This window comes from Aotus nancymaae, unplaced genomic scaffold (assembly GCF_030222135.1).
Source record: "Aotus nancymaae isolate 86718 unplaced genomic scaffold, 86718_ANA_hifiasm-v0.15.2.pri h1tg000032l_0, whole genome shotgun sequence".
Taxonomy (NCBI): Eukaryota; Metazoa; Chordata; class Mammalia; order Primates; family Aotidae; genus Aotus; species Aotus nancymaae.
This window is the reverse complement of record NW_026988445.1, coordinates 28,965,320-28,980,486: the sequence shown is the minus strand read 5'-3', so window position 1 is coordinate 28,980,486 and position 15,167 is coordinate 28,965,320. Positions and strand designations below refer to the sequence as shown.

The 15,167-nt window shown below is 40.6% G+C and overlaps 1 protein-coding gene and 1 non-coding gene across 5 annotated transcripts; both read right to left on the bottom strand.

Moving 5' to 3' along the window:
- Nucleotides 1-2,883: 2,883 nt before the first annotated feature.
- LOC105711089 (cytochrome c oxidase assembly protein COX20, mitochondrial) lies at nucleotides 2,884-14,730 on the bottom strand. 4 transcript variants are annotated; one of them, XM_064383672.1, is made up of 4 exons: nucleotides 14,657-14,730; nucleotides 6,494-6,608; nucleotides 6,299-6,383; nucleotides 2,884-3,210 (listed from the first exon to the last, which is right to left on the bottom strand). In XM_064383672.1, exons 1-4 carry the CDS (start codon nucleotides 14,696-14,698, stop codon nucleotides 3,150-3,152), a joined length of 303 nt encoding a protein of 100 aa, XP_064239742.1. In that variant the 5' UTR covers nucleotides 14,699-14,730; the 3' UTR covers nucleotides 2,884-3,149. The 4 variants fall into 4 exon arrangements, with proteins under 4 accessions (XP_064239742.1, XP_064239743.1, XP_064239741.1 ...); XM_064383673.1 differs by having other exon boundaries at nucleotides 6,299-6,362; XM_064383671.1 differs by lacking the exon at nucleotides 2,884-3,210 and adding an exon at nucleotides 4,885-5,147.
- On the bottom strand, nucleotides 10,385-10,492 carry LOC135277639 (U6 spliceosomal RNA). Its single transcript, XR_010345248.1, has one exon. It is a non-coding gene; the product is annotated as a U6 spliceosomal RNA (small nuclear RNA).
- Nucleotides 14,731-15,167: the final 437 nt, after the last annotated feature.

Here is a 15,167-nt window from a genome sequence, read left to right as displayed (position 1 = left end):
AAAGTAAAGCAAACAAATGTGCTGATTTACATTTCATCTCCTTTTCCTTAGTCTGTCCATGTGAATGTGCTGTGTGGAAGAGTTAAAGGGCCCAACTAAATGTTCCAGTCATTCCAATAGGTATTCCAAATTAATTGCTGCTTGTACATTTAATGGTTATGTTAGGCTTCCAGAATCACTTTAAATAGGACCCTATTTTTTAAGATGAGGGAAAAGAGTAATTGGTAACCAGATAGACAGTCTCTATAACAGAAAAAAAGCTGTTTTCTCCTGCATATCTGAGGTAAAGTGTGCATTTTGTGTGTTCTTAGCAATTGGCAGTCTTCTTGATTAGGTGTATACAGGTGTACGTGCAAATAGACCTGAGTCCTATCAAAGTTAGATTATTTTTCTGATTTTATCTGTTTAGCTTTTGGCAATACATTTATTTTGATACCCACCCTACTTGGAAGAGTGTAAGTACTTCCTTACAACGTTCTGCTGTAAAATGGTGCCTAGGAGACCTTTCTGTCCTTGGTTGCGCAAAACCTTTTTCATTTCTACTAAATTCACAAATACTAGAAATGGTTTTACTAGCTTATGAAAATTTGGAAAATAGATTGACATCTTTTTCGAGAATGAAGTGATAAGTTCGTATATTGAAGTATATAAAGTCAACTAGGAAGTAAATTCAAGACCGAAGGAATGCGAGGGCTTCTGTGAGCTTTGGTTGTGTCAGTCCAGAACATGTAATTTTCCATTTCCCTGAAAAAGACTTTAGAGGACATTTATTTTCCCCACTGTACACTCCAGGATGTCTTTAGGTGAAATGAGAAGGCTTGGGCTGTCAGAGTTTGCTTAATAAAATACAGATCTACTCACAAATAAAAAGCAGTTTATTGGTTTCTGAATAGTAGGCAGCTTGTGGTTTCATAACCATTTCTGTTCATTTGAGAAAAATCGTAAATCTACAGAAGAAATATTCATTTCAAAAATAAGCTTTGAATTTAGTTGGTAAGGCATATATGTTTTATTTCATGTGACTTCATGGTATCAGTGAAGAAACATTTCTATGGAAACTTACTGTTTAAGAAGCCAATATATGCAGAGATTGATTACTTTGATATCATCTGAGGGTGTGCCATTATAATAAACAGGTGGTTGACAACATACAGGACTTAATTCCTACAAGAATTAAGAACAGATAACCACCCATTACATTGACCTTTGTTTTAAAGTGAACAATAGAAACCTCTCAGAACTAGTATTTGCCTATTAATCAGTGTAGCCTTCTCAACATAGAAGTACTTAAATGTCCTTATTCTAGAAAATGGAAGTGTAGGACAAATGCAATGGTTGAAAGCACTGAAAAAACTTGTAAAACATCTGTAGTGCTCACGTAAACTTTAATACTTTGAAAACTATCTTCATGATTTTTTTGTTCTAATGGCTTCCTTTTTAAGAAAACATTTTTAAAATGCTTAAAAATGGAACTTAATGTGTAAAATAAGTTGTGTAAAATGCCAGTATTTGCGTGGTAGAGGATATTGGTATACTATATTGGCCTGGCTTGATGACTACTGGACTGTTTTAAGATACCTACTTCCAAAACTTATTTTATTCTAGAGGACCACTAAAAACCAGAATTACAGCAATCATTTTAATTTTCTACTTTCCTTGTTAAGGTCTTCTGCTTACCCAAAGAATAGTGTATATCTTTACATGACTTTTAAAGGGGTATCTTGATCCCCATCACAGATTTTTATCTAGGAATAGAAGGATTCAAACCCTATTTGATCCCTAGCTCTTTGCTGAAAAGTGCATAAACAGGAATCCTGAATTTATTATATAGACCTCCTCGCATTATGTAATCGAAGCAAAGGGAAACCAGCGATGGAGTAGAGGTACGTAGACTAAACAGATGCTTGCAAATCAAATGATGCTACGTAGGGATAGTCACATTTTCCTGTTGCTAAACTTAGTCAATATAAATCACAAGTCCAGAGAAGAGCTAGTTAATTTTAAATTCCCCGAGGTCCTTTTACTGAGATGGAAAAGCACAAGTAGTCAAGGAAAACCACAGAGGGAGGGCGAGGGAAGGGGAAGTGCGTAAAGCACTTGTTTTTAAAAGTAGGTATGATAGATAAGCCACAAGTTTTTAAGACGACTAATAACCATAATTCTATTTTAATCAGCTATTTAGCTGGTACCTACTGCTATATCACCTAGTGTGACATTTTGGAATTAATGGAACCATGAAGGAAGCTGTACACTGAAGGTTCCAAGTGGTCCTGGAAGGTAGGTGACTCACAGTTTGAAATTGGAAGGTGTGAAAGTATGGATGAGAAGGGAAGGGGAACCTGGACTATCTTTTAGTGAACATTTGGTAATTTGGTCTAGCATTTATTGACTATTTTGTGCCAGATACTTGGATGAGAATGTAAAGATAAAAATGGCCAAGGTTTTTGCCAACGAGACACTTAGGCTGTATGTGACTGTACCAGACACTGGTGACTGAGAGAAGTGCCAAATACTGTTAACAGATAAGACAGAAAATAGAACTTAAAAGGTGATTGTAATTCTCAGAGGCTAATGAGCAAAATAATGGAAAGTTACAGAGAGAAGGTAAAAAGGCATTCCAAGCGAAATGAAAAGTTTGAGTGTTGGCATGGATATGGTATAAAGGTCACAGTGCATTGAAGGTTTGGCAAAGAAACTAAATACAGTTTGGATGTAAAGTTGGATAGTAAGGTAGAAATTTATTGGAGAGACTGGAACTGTCTTAACAGTCTCCTTATTGAGGGTGGGTGTTAGTCTTTAGTAAATTTATTAATACACTTTGTAAAACCTTAATAGCACAAGAATAAAAATTATTAGTGATCATGTAAATACCTGAAATGTAAAACCTTAATAGCACAAGAATAAAAATTATTAGTGATCATGTAAATACCTGAAACATATATAATCCAACCAAATATGTTACAACTTTGTTTTTATCCAGGTTTCCAGTTTATGCAAACTTCTACTGTGAAAATGAGCTAACCTTGTTACTGGTGAAGGCATTGGAAATTTTGCCAGCCAAGAGAGCTTCTCTCTTACTCAGGGTAAGATGTCATTGCAGTGTGCTAGCACTGGAAGGTACCCGTTATACATGTTATATATGTTACACGTCAGCCCTCCGTGTCCTCCAGTTCCGCATCCTTGGATTCAACCAACTGTGGGTTGAAAATACTGGAGGTAAAAATCCAAAAAATAACACTGTAACAACAGAAGTTTAAAAACACATAGTATAATAACTATATTTACATAGCATTTATTTTGTAGTAGGCATTGTAAGCAATCTAGAGATGATTTAAAGTATATGGGACAATGTATATAGCTTTTTTTTCTTTTGAGACGGAGTCTCACTCTGTTGCCCAAGCTGGAGTGCAATGGTGCGACATCCACTTACTGCAACCTCCGACCCCCAGGTTCAAGAGATTCTTGTGTCTTAGCCTCCCAGGTAGCTGGGACTATAGGCATGCACCACCATGGCGAAACCCTATCTCTTCTAAAAATAAAATTTTTGTATTTTTAGAAGGGTTCTGCCGTGTTGGCCAGGCTGGTCTTGATGAACTCCTGACCTCAGGTGATCCACCTGCCTCAGACTCCCAAAGCGTTGGGATTACAGGTGTGAGCCATCATGCCCAGTGGAATTTTTTTAACAGTTACTTGGTTATGACCAATTTGGATAATGTAGACTGCATGCAACTTTGCTTTGTGCCACTAAGAGTGGGCAAACTGTCTTTTCCTTTTTGTGAATCAGTAAAACTTTTCCCTCAATGTGTGTTTGACAGTGTCATTCACTGCTAAGTTAGGGCATTTGGTAAACCACACAGCCTCTGCGTCACAAGCCTTCTAGCAACAGCTGCAAGAAAAGGTGGGCATGGGAGGGAAAATGCTCTTGTGAATTGAACTGGAGCAAGCTCCATTTTTCTTTAGAAAAAGACATAGATCAAAATACTATTTTTTTCCTTGGTCTGTTTCTGACTTCCATGATATATCAAAATAATAGGACCAGTAATGGCCACAATCCTGTTGACTGCAGGTATCTTCCTTCCAATATTTCTTGTAAGCATTTCTTAAGGATCTAGCTTGTGTTTTGTTATTAATAGATTTTCTTAAAAGTACTGTACTGATTAAAACCAGAAATAACTTCATTTTCCTAGAAAGGGAGAATTTCTCCTGGAGGAATAAATACTGAGGATTTAGTTGCATGCTGTGGCTATTCTTGTATTTTAAGTAATATTTTAATGGGAGCAGCTGATTGACTTATTAATGTAAACAATCCTAAGTAATTCTGCAATTCTTTTTCTCTTGCATCAGTCTCCCAAACAAGTTCCGTGTGCATATTTAAATTCAGAACTAAACTAATTATACTTAAAAATTAAAACCCTGCATACCTCCCAAAAGTTTAGGGCAGTTAAAAACAACTCTTTTGGAAGATGACTCAAATTGTAAGAAATGAGAAAACACTGTCAAATGATAGATGCATTTAAAAAGTGATTTGCAAAGCGATAAAATCCCTTAGTTTTAAGTCTTGTAATGACATTAGCTGCTACAAGAAGCCAGTAAGTATTTGCTTGCTTTTAATGGTATCCTAATAAGGTTGAGGTTTTTGTTAAGGGAAGTTTACTTATCATTAAACTCTAAACTTATTACAAGAAAACTCTTTCCAAGTACACACTAGGGCTTTTTTTTTTTTTTAACACTAGGTTTTTATTGGCCCCACTGCCAATAGATTCTGTCCACATTTTAAGTATGAGAAGTCCACTATATGTAAGATGTAATAATCCTATACTGGAGGTAGATATAGGGCCAGAATTAATTGCCAAGTTTTCATTCCATACAAGTGTGGGAAGAAAATGACTACAACTTAAACTTTATTTACTTGATTGAGAGCTTACTATACATGAAATGTTTTATGTGGTTGATCTTAGCTGCATTCACACTGACTTCAGGGAGTCTGGTTTTCTATGCTCAAGGTGGTTCAATTGCTGCTGTTACGGCTGTTTTGTTTTCTTTCAGGATCGAGGTGGGTACCTTCATATAATAACTTATTTTTCATTCCTTGTCTGGTAATTCTTTGCTGGATTTTTTGCTTTGCATAATTATACCTACAATGAAACCTTGGAAGAAAAGAATATGAAAAAATTATTAATACAAAGTCCTACAGAAATTAATTTATGGAATTTCTTTATAAATCACAAAACGTAAATACTTACAGATGACTACCCAAGACTGAAAAACATGAATGTTCTAATTTGGAGTGCTAATTTTGGGCAGTTTTGGTGTTAGAATACCTATCAACACATTCTTTTTTATTATGAAACAAGGATATCTACATAACAATTTGTAAAGTGATAAAATGCTTTATTTTTTCTTTTCTTTTTTTTAATGGAGACAGGCGGTGGCTCGCCTCGCGGCGGATTGCCCACCCTTCCCCAAGATCCAACTATGAACTTTTAAAAAATCCATTAGTTTGGCCGGGCGCGGTGGCTCATGCCCGTAATCCCAGCACATTGGGAGGCCGAGGCGGGCGGATCACGAGGTCAAGAGATTGAGACCATCCTGGCCAACATGGTGAAACCCTGTCTCTATTAAAAAATAAAAAAATTAGCTGGGCGTGGTGGTGCATGCCTGTAGTCCCAGCTACTCGGGAGGCTGAGGCACGAGAATTGCTTGAACCTGGGAGGCGGAGATTGCAGTGAGCCGAGATGGTGCCACTGCACTCCAGCCTGGCGCCTGGTGACAGAGCAAGACTCTGTCTCAAAAAAAAAAAAAAAAAAAAATCCATTAGTTTTTAAGTCTTCTGATGGCATTGGTTATTACAAGAAACTAGTAAGTATCTGCTGTATGCTATGTCTACATAAAATGATTTCTGTCACCTTTAATAGATCACTCTAGAACTTCATGTATAAAGGAACCACATTGTATGTATATACTGTAAGGTCTGCCAAATATTTGAGATTCATCCACATTTTATATTCACTCATCAATAGTTGTAAACACATTCTTAAGGTAAGGGAAAAGGTTGAGGCTTTTCTATGTGAAGTGTAGATACCACAGCTTTCTTTTTAATGGGATGTCTAACATCATGCATTTATCTGTTCAAGCATTTTAAGACAAATTTCCATGAAAATGTCCTTAAAAGTCAAGATTCATTCTTCACTGAGGGTGAGAATCTCCCAGTGGGAGATTGCTCTGAAAAGAGCGTGTACTTTTTGAATTAGATAACATATTATAATCATGGATGTTCTTGAATACTTAGCAAACATACCAGCATCCCAAAGTCACCAAGATAAATCCTCCTACTCCAACATCACATGATCTTCTAATTCTACCTGTCAAAAATAAGCATAACACTATAATCAATTAGAATTATTTTATATACGTTACTCCATCTAGAAAAAAATAGCTAATCACATAAATGCTTTTTTAATACATAGAGAAATAAAAAAGCACAGATACTCACTAGTTAACAAAAAATGTCCAAAGCCAGCCACAACAGATCCTAATGAACCATACAGTATTGAATCCCGGGCGCAGGGAATATTTTCAACATCTAAAATTCCTAGGAGCTTAAAGGGCTAGAATAAAAAAACAAAACAAAACAAAACAAAAACCCTAGATTGAGTAAGAAAGTTATTTTATTTTAGGGTGGTTTGACAAAAGTTACACCATTTCTTTTGTTGTAGTTAAGGGTTTAAACTAGAATATACCATGTGACAATCTCAATCAGCTTGCATTGTATTTGCCCTGCTTTGGTATGCAGTCTGAATCTTTAAATCTGAAAACCTTAAAAATTGGACCAGAACACCCTAAGCAATAGGGTAACATTGAGCAGTATCTTAATTTGCTAACCACTTGACTTGGAAATAGGAAACATTTTATTTTATGAGCTCTTTAAATGAGTTTATTTAGGAATATGGCTATTACTGAAATTGGAAGCAGCACAGTTTGCTTCAATAACTCCAATAATTTGGGAAGCAGAAACAGGAAAATAATTCGTTTGCTTACGTAGTGCTGTTTAAAATTCCCTAATAATTACCTTTCAGGTTTTATTAATATTAACTAGGCCAACATCAACTGTGGTTGTAATAAATAATTTCATGTTAAGATAAACATGAGCAATATATTCGGCTCTTCTAGTCTCTGTTTTCTTGCCTGTGAAGTGAGGTTGCACTTGATTATATTTGATTCTTTGTTCATAATACATGGTCATGACAGCTAGGTACGGCAAAAAACCTGGGAATCCAGAGAGCTGGATTTTTGTCTCAGAACTGCCACTAACTTTTGTATTCTGTAGGTTATTTTAATCTCCATGGTCTCAATCTGTAAAATGAACAGGTTGGTTTAGATGATTGAAGTTCCTTTAAGTGCTAAAATGACTTCTTTTTCTACAGTCTTGGTTGTATTTATGTATTTCTTTTTCTCAGTATGTTTAACTGAGATGTCTGTCACTCTAGGGCGGCGAGACAGACATTTAAAAGTAACAGTCACACTGCTGAACTGGCATTTCTGTTAACACAAAAGTTTAGAAAACTCATAACTGTTTTCTAAAGTGTATATAAAGTTTTCAGTAAGACAGCTTTTAAAAGGAACCACTGTCCATTTAAAGGTTTCATAGTATTGTTTGGGGCAGGACGTTAAACTAGAAGAGGATTCTGTAGGATGAGGTGATACCTAGAAAAGAAATGGGGAAAGGACAGTAAAAGGCAAGTCAGATTAAAGGTTGAAACATGAAGATACTCTCAATTGTATTTCTGCCTATGTTTGCTGCTTTGGCTGAAGCATCTGCTGGAAGAAAAAAATGTGATTTGGTTCATAATAAAGTAAAAATTATTTGCTCTCTTGGATCATTCTATGTCATTTTTTTCTTTTTCCCCTCTCCCTATCTGGCTCCCTGCCCCCACCTGCATGCCTAACATAGGATTGCTTCAAAGCTTTTTAGTACAGTTCTTCACATTACCAAGAGGTTGGGGGATTTCATTTAGCAAAAAGACTTTCTCCATCGGCTTGAAAGCGCAGGGGACACATGATCATGGGGATAGTGTTATGCAGATGGGGAATGCTGGACCTTGCGCTCCAGTCCAGGGCTCTAAACTATTTCCCCAAGGATTGGATGCTGGGGCCAGAGGGTTAGTACCAGTTTTATCTAGTCTTAGGTGCCAAGATGCAAGTGTGAGATCAGCTTCTACCACAGAGTAGAACGAAGTACTTTCTTTTCTTTTGTTTTAAGACAGAGTTCTATAGTCTCTGCTTCCCGGGTCAAGCAATAATTCTCCTGCCTTAGCCTCTGAAGTAGCTGGGACTACAGGTGTGCACCACCACACCCAGCTAATTTTTGTATTTTAGTAGAGACAGGGTTTCACTATGTTGGTCTCAATCTCTTGACCTCGTGATCGCCTGCCTCGGCCTCCCAAAGTGCTGGGATTACAGGTGTGAGCCACTGCGCCTAGCCTAGAACTGAAGTATTTTCTAGTCCTACTCTCAGATTATGATCAGATCCATGATGGACCATGGGATTTTTTTTACCTGATTGGGGAAACACTGATTTAGAAAATTTTAATTTTAACAAAAGCAAACTTGCAAACAATAGGAGAATATCTCAGCTGGCTTGAAAGGCAAATATCTAAATAGAAGCTACACATCCTATTTAAAATTGTGCCTTCTAAGACGAAGCCAACCCCCAGCAAAACTATCTGGTCTAGGATAACGGTGGTTGATCTCATAATTAAGAGCTGCTGGTTGGAGGGGGTATTCGTACCAGGCTCTCTACATGTTTTGTGATTTTCCAGCCTCTCTGTCAGATTACCTCTGAAACACTTAAGATGCTAATAAGTGTTGGCAGGAGTGGAGGCAGAAAAGTCAGTTTGACCCCAAAAGCCTATGAGATCCATTGTGCCAAACCACATAATTAAGAAATAACTAAGTCTGGAGGGTTTCAGGGAGCTTTCCAGTTGTCACATATCTAAGGAGGAGTACCACTAAGTCAGTAAATACATGCAATTTTTTATCAAAACTGGGGAAGAATATACAAAGACTTATTTTAGGATGGCAATTTTCCCTTTCATAGACAATCTTCAGCCTCCTGGTAGAGTTGGAGGTTAGACTACTAGTGACTTGGAGTGTGTATACCTTTACGGTTAAGTACACTGAGCTGTCAGATGCTCAGAAGTGGAGATGAATGAAGGATCCCAGGCATAACTTCCTTTGAAGTAGTCTGTTTATATACAGAAATATTCTGTCCAGAATATGCATGCCTTTAACATTTCTATCCCTTAAGTAGCCTGCAAACTTAAGGTTTAACTCTTGCCACTAACAAATGTTAGATATTTTTAAAGTTTAGATTTAGAAAAGCAGCTTTACCAACTCACCTTGATGGATCTAAGGAAAGCTTGAGATTTTCAAGCCAGAATGTCAATAATGGATAGAAATAGATCTGATCAAATTATGGCCAGTTGATCTTCCACCACTAAATCTGCTTCAGTGCCTGTATTTGCCTTTCTTCTGGTTGCAAAGGATGAATTGGCCCTACTCCCTATCTAAAACTTGAAGGAGCACAGGCAGGAAGACCAGTTAGGAGGTTAAACAGGTGAGGGCCAGGCATGTTGGCTCACGTGTATAATCCCAGCATTTTTGGAAGGCTGAGGCGGGTGGATCACCTGAGGTCAGGAGTTCAAGACCAGCCTGGCCAACATGGCAAAATCCTGTCTCTACTAAAAGTACAAAAATTAGCCAGGCATGGTGGCATATGCCTGTAATGCCAGCTACTTGGGAGGCTAAGGCAGAATCACTTGAGCCCAGGAAGTGGAGGTTGCAGTGAGCAGGGATTGCACCACTGCACTCCAGCCTGGGCACCCACTCCGTCTCACACACAACCGTCTGTACACCTGTCTCCCCTCACCAGCCTCCTAAACTACCATCCTGGTTTTCTGCTCCCTTTCATAGCAAAACTTTCTAGGTGTGGTTTTCTACTTAAAACCTCCCATTCTCCCTTTAACTCGCTTTAGTGAGGCATCTATCCACTGAACGCCACTTGACAACAGTCGACTCAGAAAGACACCCACTTTGCAGTCTGCCTTACTCTGCATCTCAGCATATGTGGCACAAACTATCATTTGATTTTGGAACTGTTTTTACTTGGCTTCAAATACAACGTCTCATGGTTTTGTATTTCATTGAATTTTTGTTGCTGTTCCCTCTTTAACAGTGCTGATTTTAAGTGCCACTCAACCTCTTGTGGAATCTAGTCTCTTCCTAGGTATCTCAAGGCTTTCAGTTAAATGCTATTAGATGATGCCTCCAGATTTCTAGATCAAACTGTAATCTCTCCCAGCTTCAGCCTCATTCATCTGCTTATTGAACCACACTTTTTTTTAAAAAAAATATTGTCATACTTGGCGCAGGGGCCATGCTAATCTTCTCTGTGTTGTTCCAATTTTAGTATATGTGCTGCCGAAGCAAGAACTGAACCACTTTTATGTATAAAAAGCACCTTGTACCTAGTACTTGCAAAATAATTTTCACCTCCAAACCTGCCTCTTAATGGCACACTACTTGACCTATTTTCAGACCCAAAACCTGAGTCATCCTTGATCCCTTCACCAAATCCATGTTCAATATATTAGCAAGTCTGGAAGGATCTGCATTCAAAATACATCCTGAACCAAACCACTGCCCACCAACTTCACTGCTAATACAGGTTGAGCATCCCAAATCCGAAATGCTCCAAAATCTGCAGCTTTTTGAGCACTGATACGACACCAAAAGAAAATGCCTTTTTTTTTTTTTGATTTGGGAAGCTCAACCTGTACTATCAAATCACATCGATCTACAGTACCTGTTAGATCTTGATTTTATTCATAAAAATGTTATCAGATGACTATAATAAACCTGCTGTGGCTTTCAATTATGCTTAGTTTTTTTTTTTTTGAGCTGAAGTCTCACTCTGTTGCCGGGCTGGAGTGCAGTGGTGCGATCTAGGCTCACTGCAACCTGTGCCTCCTGGGTTCAAGTGATTCTCATGCCTCAGCCTCCCAAGTAGCTGGGATTACAGGTATGCACCACCATATACAGCTAATTTTTGTATTTTTAGTAGAGATGGGGTTGCACCAGGTTGGCCAGGATGGTCTCGATCTCCTGACCTTGTTATCCGCCCGCCTCAGCCTCCTTGTGTTGGGATTACAGGTGTGAGCCACCTTGCTCGGCATGCTCAGATTCTTAACCATTGCTCCAAAGGGCCCACATGATCCTGTGCTCTTTCAGCTCCCACTCTAGTCCACTAGTCCAGGCACAGTGGCTTTGCAAGTGGCCTCTAGCAAGCCGAGATGGTTATTACTGAACACATGCTGCCTTTCTCCTGGATCTTGACATGGTTGGCCCAGTAACAAGTCTTGCTTATTGATTCCCCAGTAGAATGTCAGCTTCTTTTTTTTTTTTTTTTTTTTTTGAGACGGAGTTTCGCTCTTGTTACCCAGGCTGGAGTGCAATGGCGCGATCTCGGCTCACCGCAACCTCCACCTCCTGGGTTCAGGCAATTCTCCTGCCTCAGCCTCCTGAGTAGCTGGGATTACAGGCACACGCCACCACGCCCAGCTAATTTTTTGTATTAGTAGAGACGGGGTTTCACCATGTTGACCAGGATGGTCTCGATCTCTTGACCTCGTGATCCACCCGCCTCGGCCTCCCAAAGTGCTGGGATTACAGACGTGAGCCACCACGCCCGGCCTGAATGTCAGCTTCTTAAAGGGATTTTTCCTGTCTTGATCAGCCTAGTACCTAGTTTAGTGCCTAATACTTAGTAGATACTCTGTAAATATTTATTGAATGGGTGAATTAAGAATTTACCTGAATGTGAATTTACCTGTATGTACCAAATTTCACATTTTAAAGTTTCTTGAAGGACAAGAATGTGGCAGAGGATGGTTTTCAGGGGCTAGTTCTATTAAGGTATGCCAGCTGGGTGATTCACATTTTTACTTTAGGTTTACTAATTCTTATAATAAAATAATCCTTCTCCCTGAGTTGTGCTGGAATGATCACTGACAAATTTTTTCTTTTTTTGTGTGAGATGGAGTCTCCCTCTGACAACCAGGCTGCGGTGCAATGGGGAGATCTCGGCTCACTGCAACCTCTGCCTTCAGGGTTCAAGTGATTCTTATGCCTCAGCCTCCCAAGTAGCTGGGGCTATAGGCGCGCGCCATCATGCCCAGCTAATTTTTGTATTTTTAGTAGAGACGGTGTTTCGCCATGTTGACCAGGATGGTCTCCATCTCTTGACCTTGTGATCTGCCCACCTCAGCCTTCCAAAGTGGCTGGATTACAGGCATGAAACACTGCGCCCGGCCCAAAATTCTTTTTTTTTTTTTTTTTTTTTTGAGACGGAGTTTCGCTCTTGATACCCAGGCTGGAGCGCAATGGCGCGATCTCGGCTCACCGCAATCTCCGCCTCCTGGGTTCAGGCAATTCTCCTGCCTCAGCCTCCTGAGTAGCTGGGATTACAGGCACGCGCCACCGTGCCCAGCTAATTTTTTGTATTAGTAGAGACGGGGTTTCACCATGTTGACCAGGATGGTCTCGATCTCTTGACCTCGTGATCCACCCGCCTCGGCCTCCCAAAGTGCTGGGATTACAGGCTTGAGCCACCGCGCCCGGCCCCAAAATTCTTTTTTAAAACCACCACAGGCTTCCTTTCCGCCATTACCTTGGGCTGTTAATTAGTCATAGCTTATATTAATTTAATTAGCTTTTTGATGAGCTCTGATAGGTACCGCTGGTTTCATGAGCAATTTCTTTTGGCTTCCACATCTATGCTGTTTTGAGGTTTATAACTGTTCTTCAACAACTACAATACTGTTTTGCTACGTACTGATGAGACAAATAGGTCAATGTTGATCTTTTTTTTTCATTAAATTCTTTTAAAAAAATTTCCAATGGATTAAACTACCTTTATGACCTTTAAAAACAGCTGTTATCTCCTATCCAAAAGTCCCATTCAAGATTCCAGTGTTTATCACAAAGCTGAATCTAGGATTTACTGTGTAGTTATGGTACACCATGAAATATAAAGTTTCAACCAAGGATTTTTTTTTTTTTTTTTTTTTTTTTGAGACGGAGTTTCGCTTTTGTTGCCCAGGCTCGATCTCAACTCACCACAACCTCCACCTCCAGGGTTCAAGCAATTCTCTTGCCTCGGCCTCCCAAGTAGCTGTGATTACAGGCATGTGCCACCATGCTCGGCTAATTGTTTTGTATTTTTAGTAGAGACAGGGTTTCTCCATGTTGGTCAGGTTGGTCTCAAACTCCCAACCTCAGGTGATCCACCCGCCTTGGCCTCCCAACAGGCATAAGCTACCACCGCGCCCGGCCACAAAGAGCCTTTTTTTTTTTTTTTTTTTAAAACACTAAACTTATTCCAAATGGGCAGTGGACGGGACAGTAAAAACAGATGAGGCACCAGTGGTAGTATGTAACTTGACAAAACTTGTTTGATGTTAAATTATGAAAACAATTTATACAGTATTTGCTAAAATTAACTATATGATTTTGCGTCTTGGCCAAATTTAGATGGAAGCCTACCAGAGAAGCAAGCCAGAGCAAGAAGTGAGCAAAATTTCCAAGCTGAGAGAATATTTTAAAAGCATATATCATTATCTGGGAAGTATATATTAGGAGCCATTTAGCACACAGTGGGTCTTCTATAAATATCTGCTCATGATTAGCCAATATTACATCTCCATAATTTATACTAAAATATTTTTCCTCTTGCATTATCCTTTTCTGAACACCTGTTCTGTCCTGAGGATATAAATTGAGTTCCCTGCTCTTAATAAGGAGCCCAGGCAAAGACAAAGATCATTTATTACCTTCCAATATGATAAACGTAACGACGTACAAGATCCCTGGGAAGACGGGGAAAGCACTTAAGTCATCTTTAGAGAAACAGGAGCCCTTCCAGGGAGAGTGTTTCGTTTAGCTTTACTATATCAAGAATTTGGGTTTTATCCTTAAAGAGATAGGATAGGCTGCTGGAACTGGATGTTAGGCAGAGGGATGAAACTGTCCAGTTTACCGGTTGGGAAGGACCAGCGGACAATAGTGGAAGGTGGACTGAGGAGACGGCATCGAGACGGACACCAGCTAGGGAGGCCACTGGTGACGGGGGAGAAATCTCAACCCTTCAATTCAATGTAGTACAATTAAGGCATCCCTCAGCAATTACTGTCTCCCTCTACGTTAAATGTGACGAATACAACATTAAAGACAAGGCACCTGTCCTCAGAGAGCTTTTTAGTCTCTACTATTAGCCTTTACTAGCAAATTACAGTGCAGTGCCCTTAGCAAAAAAAATTTCTCTCCAAAAGATTCCGTATTGTTAGCTTATTTCATAGTGACTACTGCTGGTCCCCTTCTCCCTCTAGTTTTGGTCAATTTTGTCCCGGCAACTTAGATTAAAATGTCTAAAATGTCCTATTAACAGGACTAGGAACAGTTAAAATAGTTTCAAACCCAAGGGTGGCAGAGAAGCCAGTGACACGTGCTCCGGACCTAGGAGCTCCGCGGAGGCTGTCCTTACCCACCGCCCACCCCGTTTTCCCACCCGCGGCGCGCGCTCCGCCGGCCACTGGGTTACCTTCCGCTTCCCGGGCTCGTCGGGCTCCGGCACGGCGGCCATGGGGACGACTCCGCGCCTCCACCAGCCCTGCGCGGCCTGGGCCCCCAGAGCTGCAGCCCGGCCAGCGGCGCCCCTCCCCGTCCCGCCCCTGCGCGCCGCCGCAGCCCACCCCGTCCCCACGCGCCGGCCGCCATCTTAGGGAACGTTCGTAATGCTCCGCAGTGGCCGCGCCGCCCCGGCGCCTAGGCTGCGAGGTCCTTTGTTCCATTGAACGGGTCACACTTTCTTCCCAGCCCAGCACACAGCCAGCAGGGCTGGGAGCGCAGAAGGAGAAGGGTTCGGGAAACAAACCGGCTCCCTGATTGCTGTCAGGGCGGGGCGGAACCGGGCCACACTGCTCCACTTCCCGCCCCAAACCCCCCCTCCGTCCCAACCGCCATTTCTAACCGTCTCCCACGCGCGCGCTCACGTGCACGAGCGCCGGGCGCGCGCCGAGGGGTGGGGCCGCGGCGGAGGGAGCGGGCGCGGC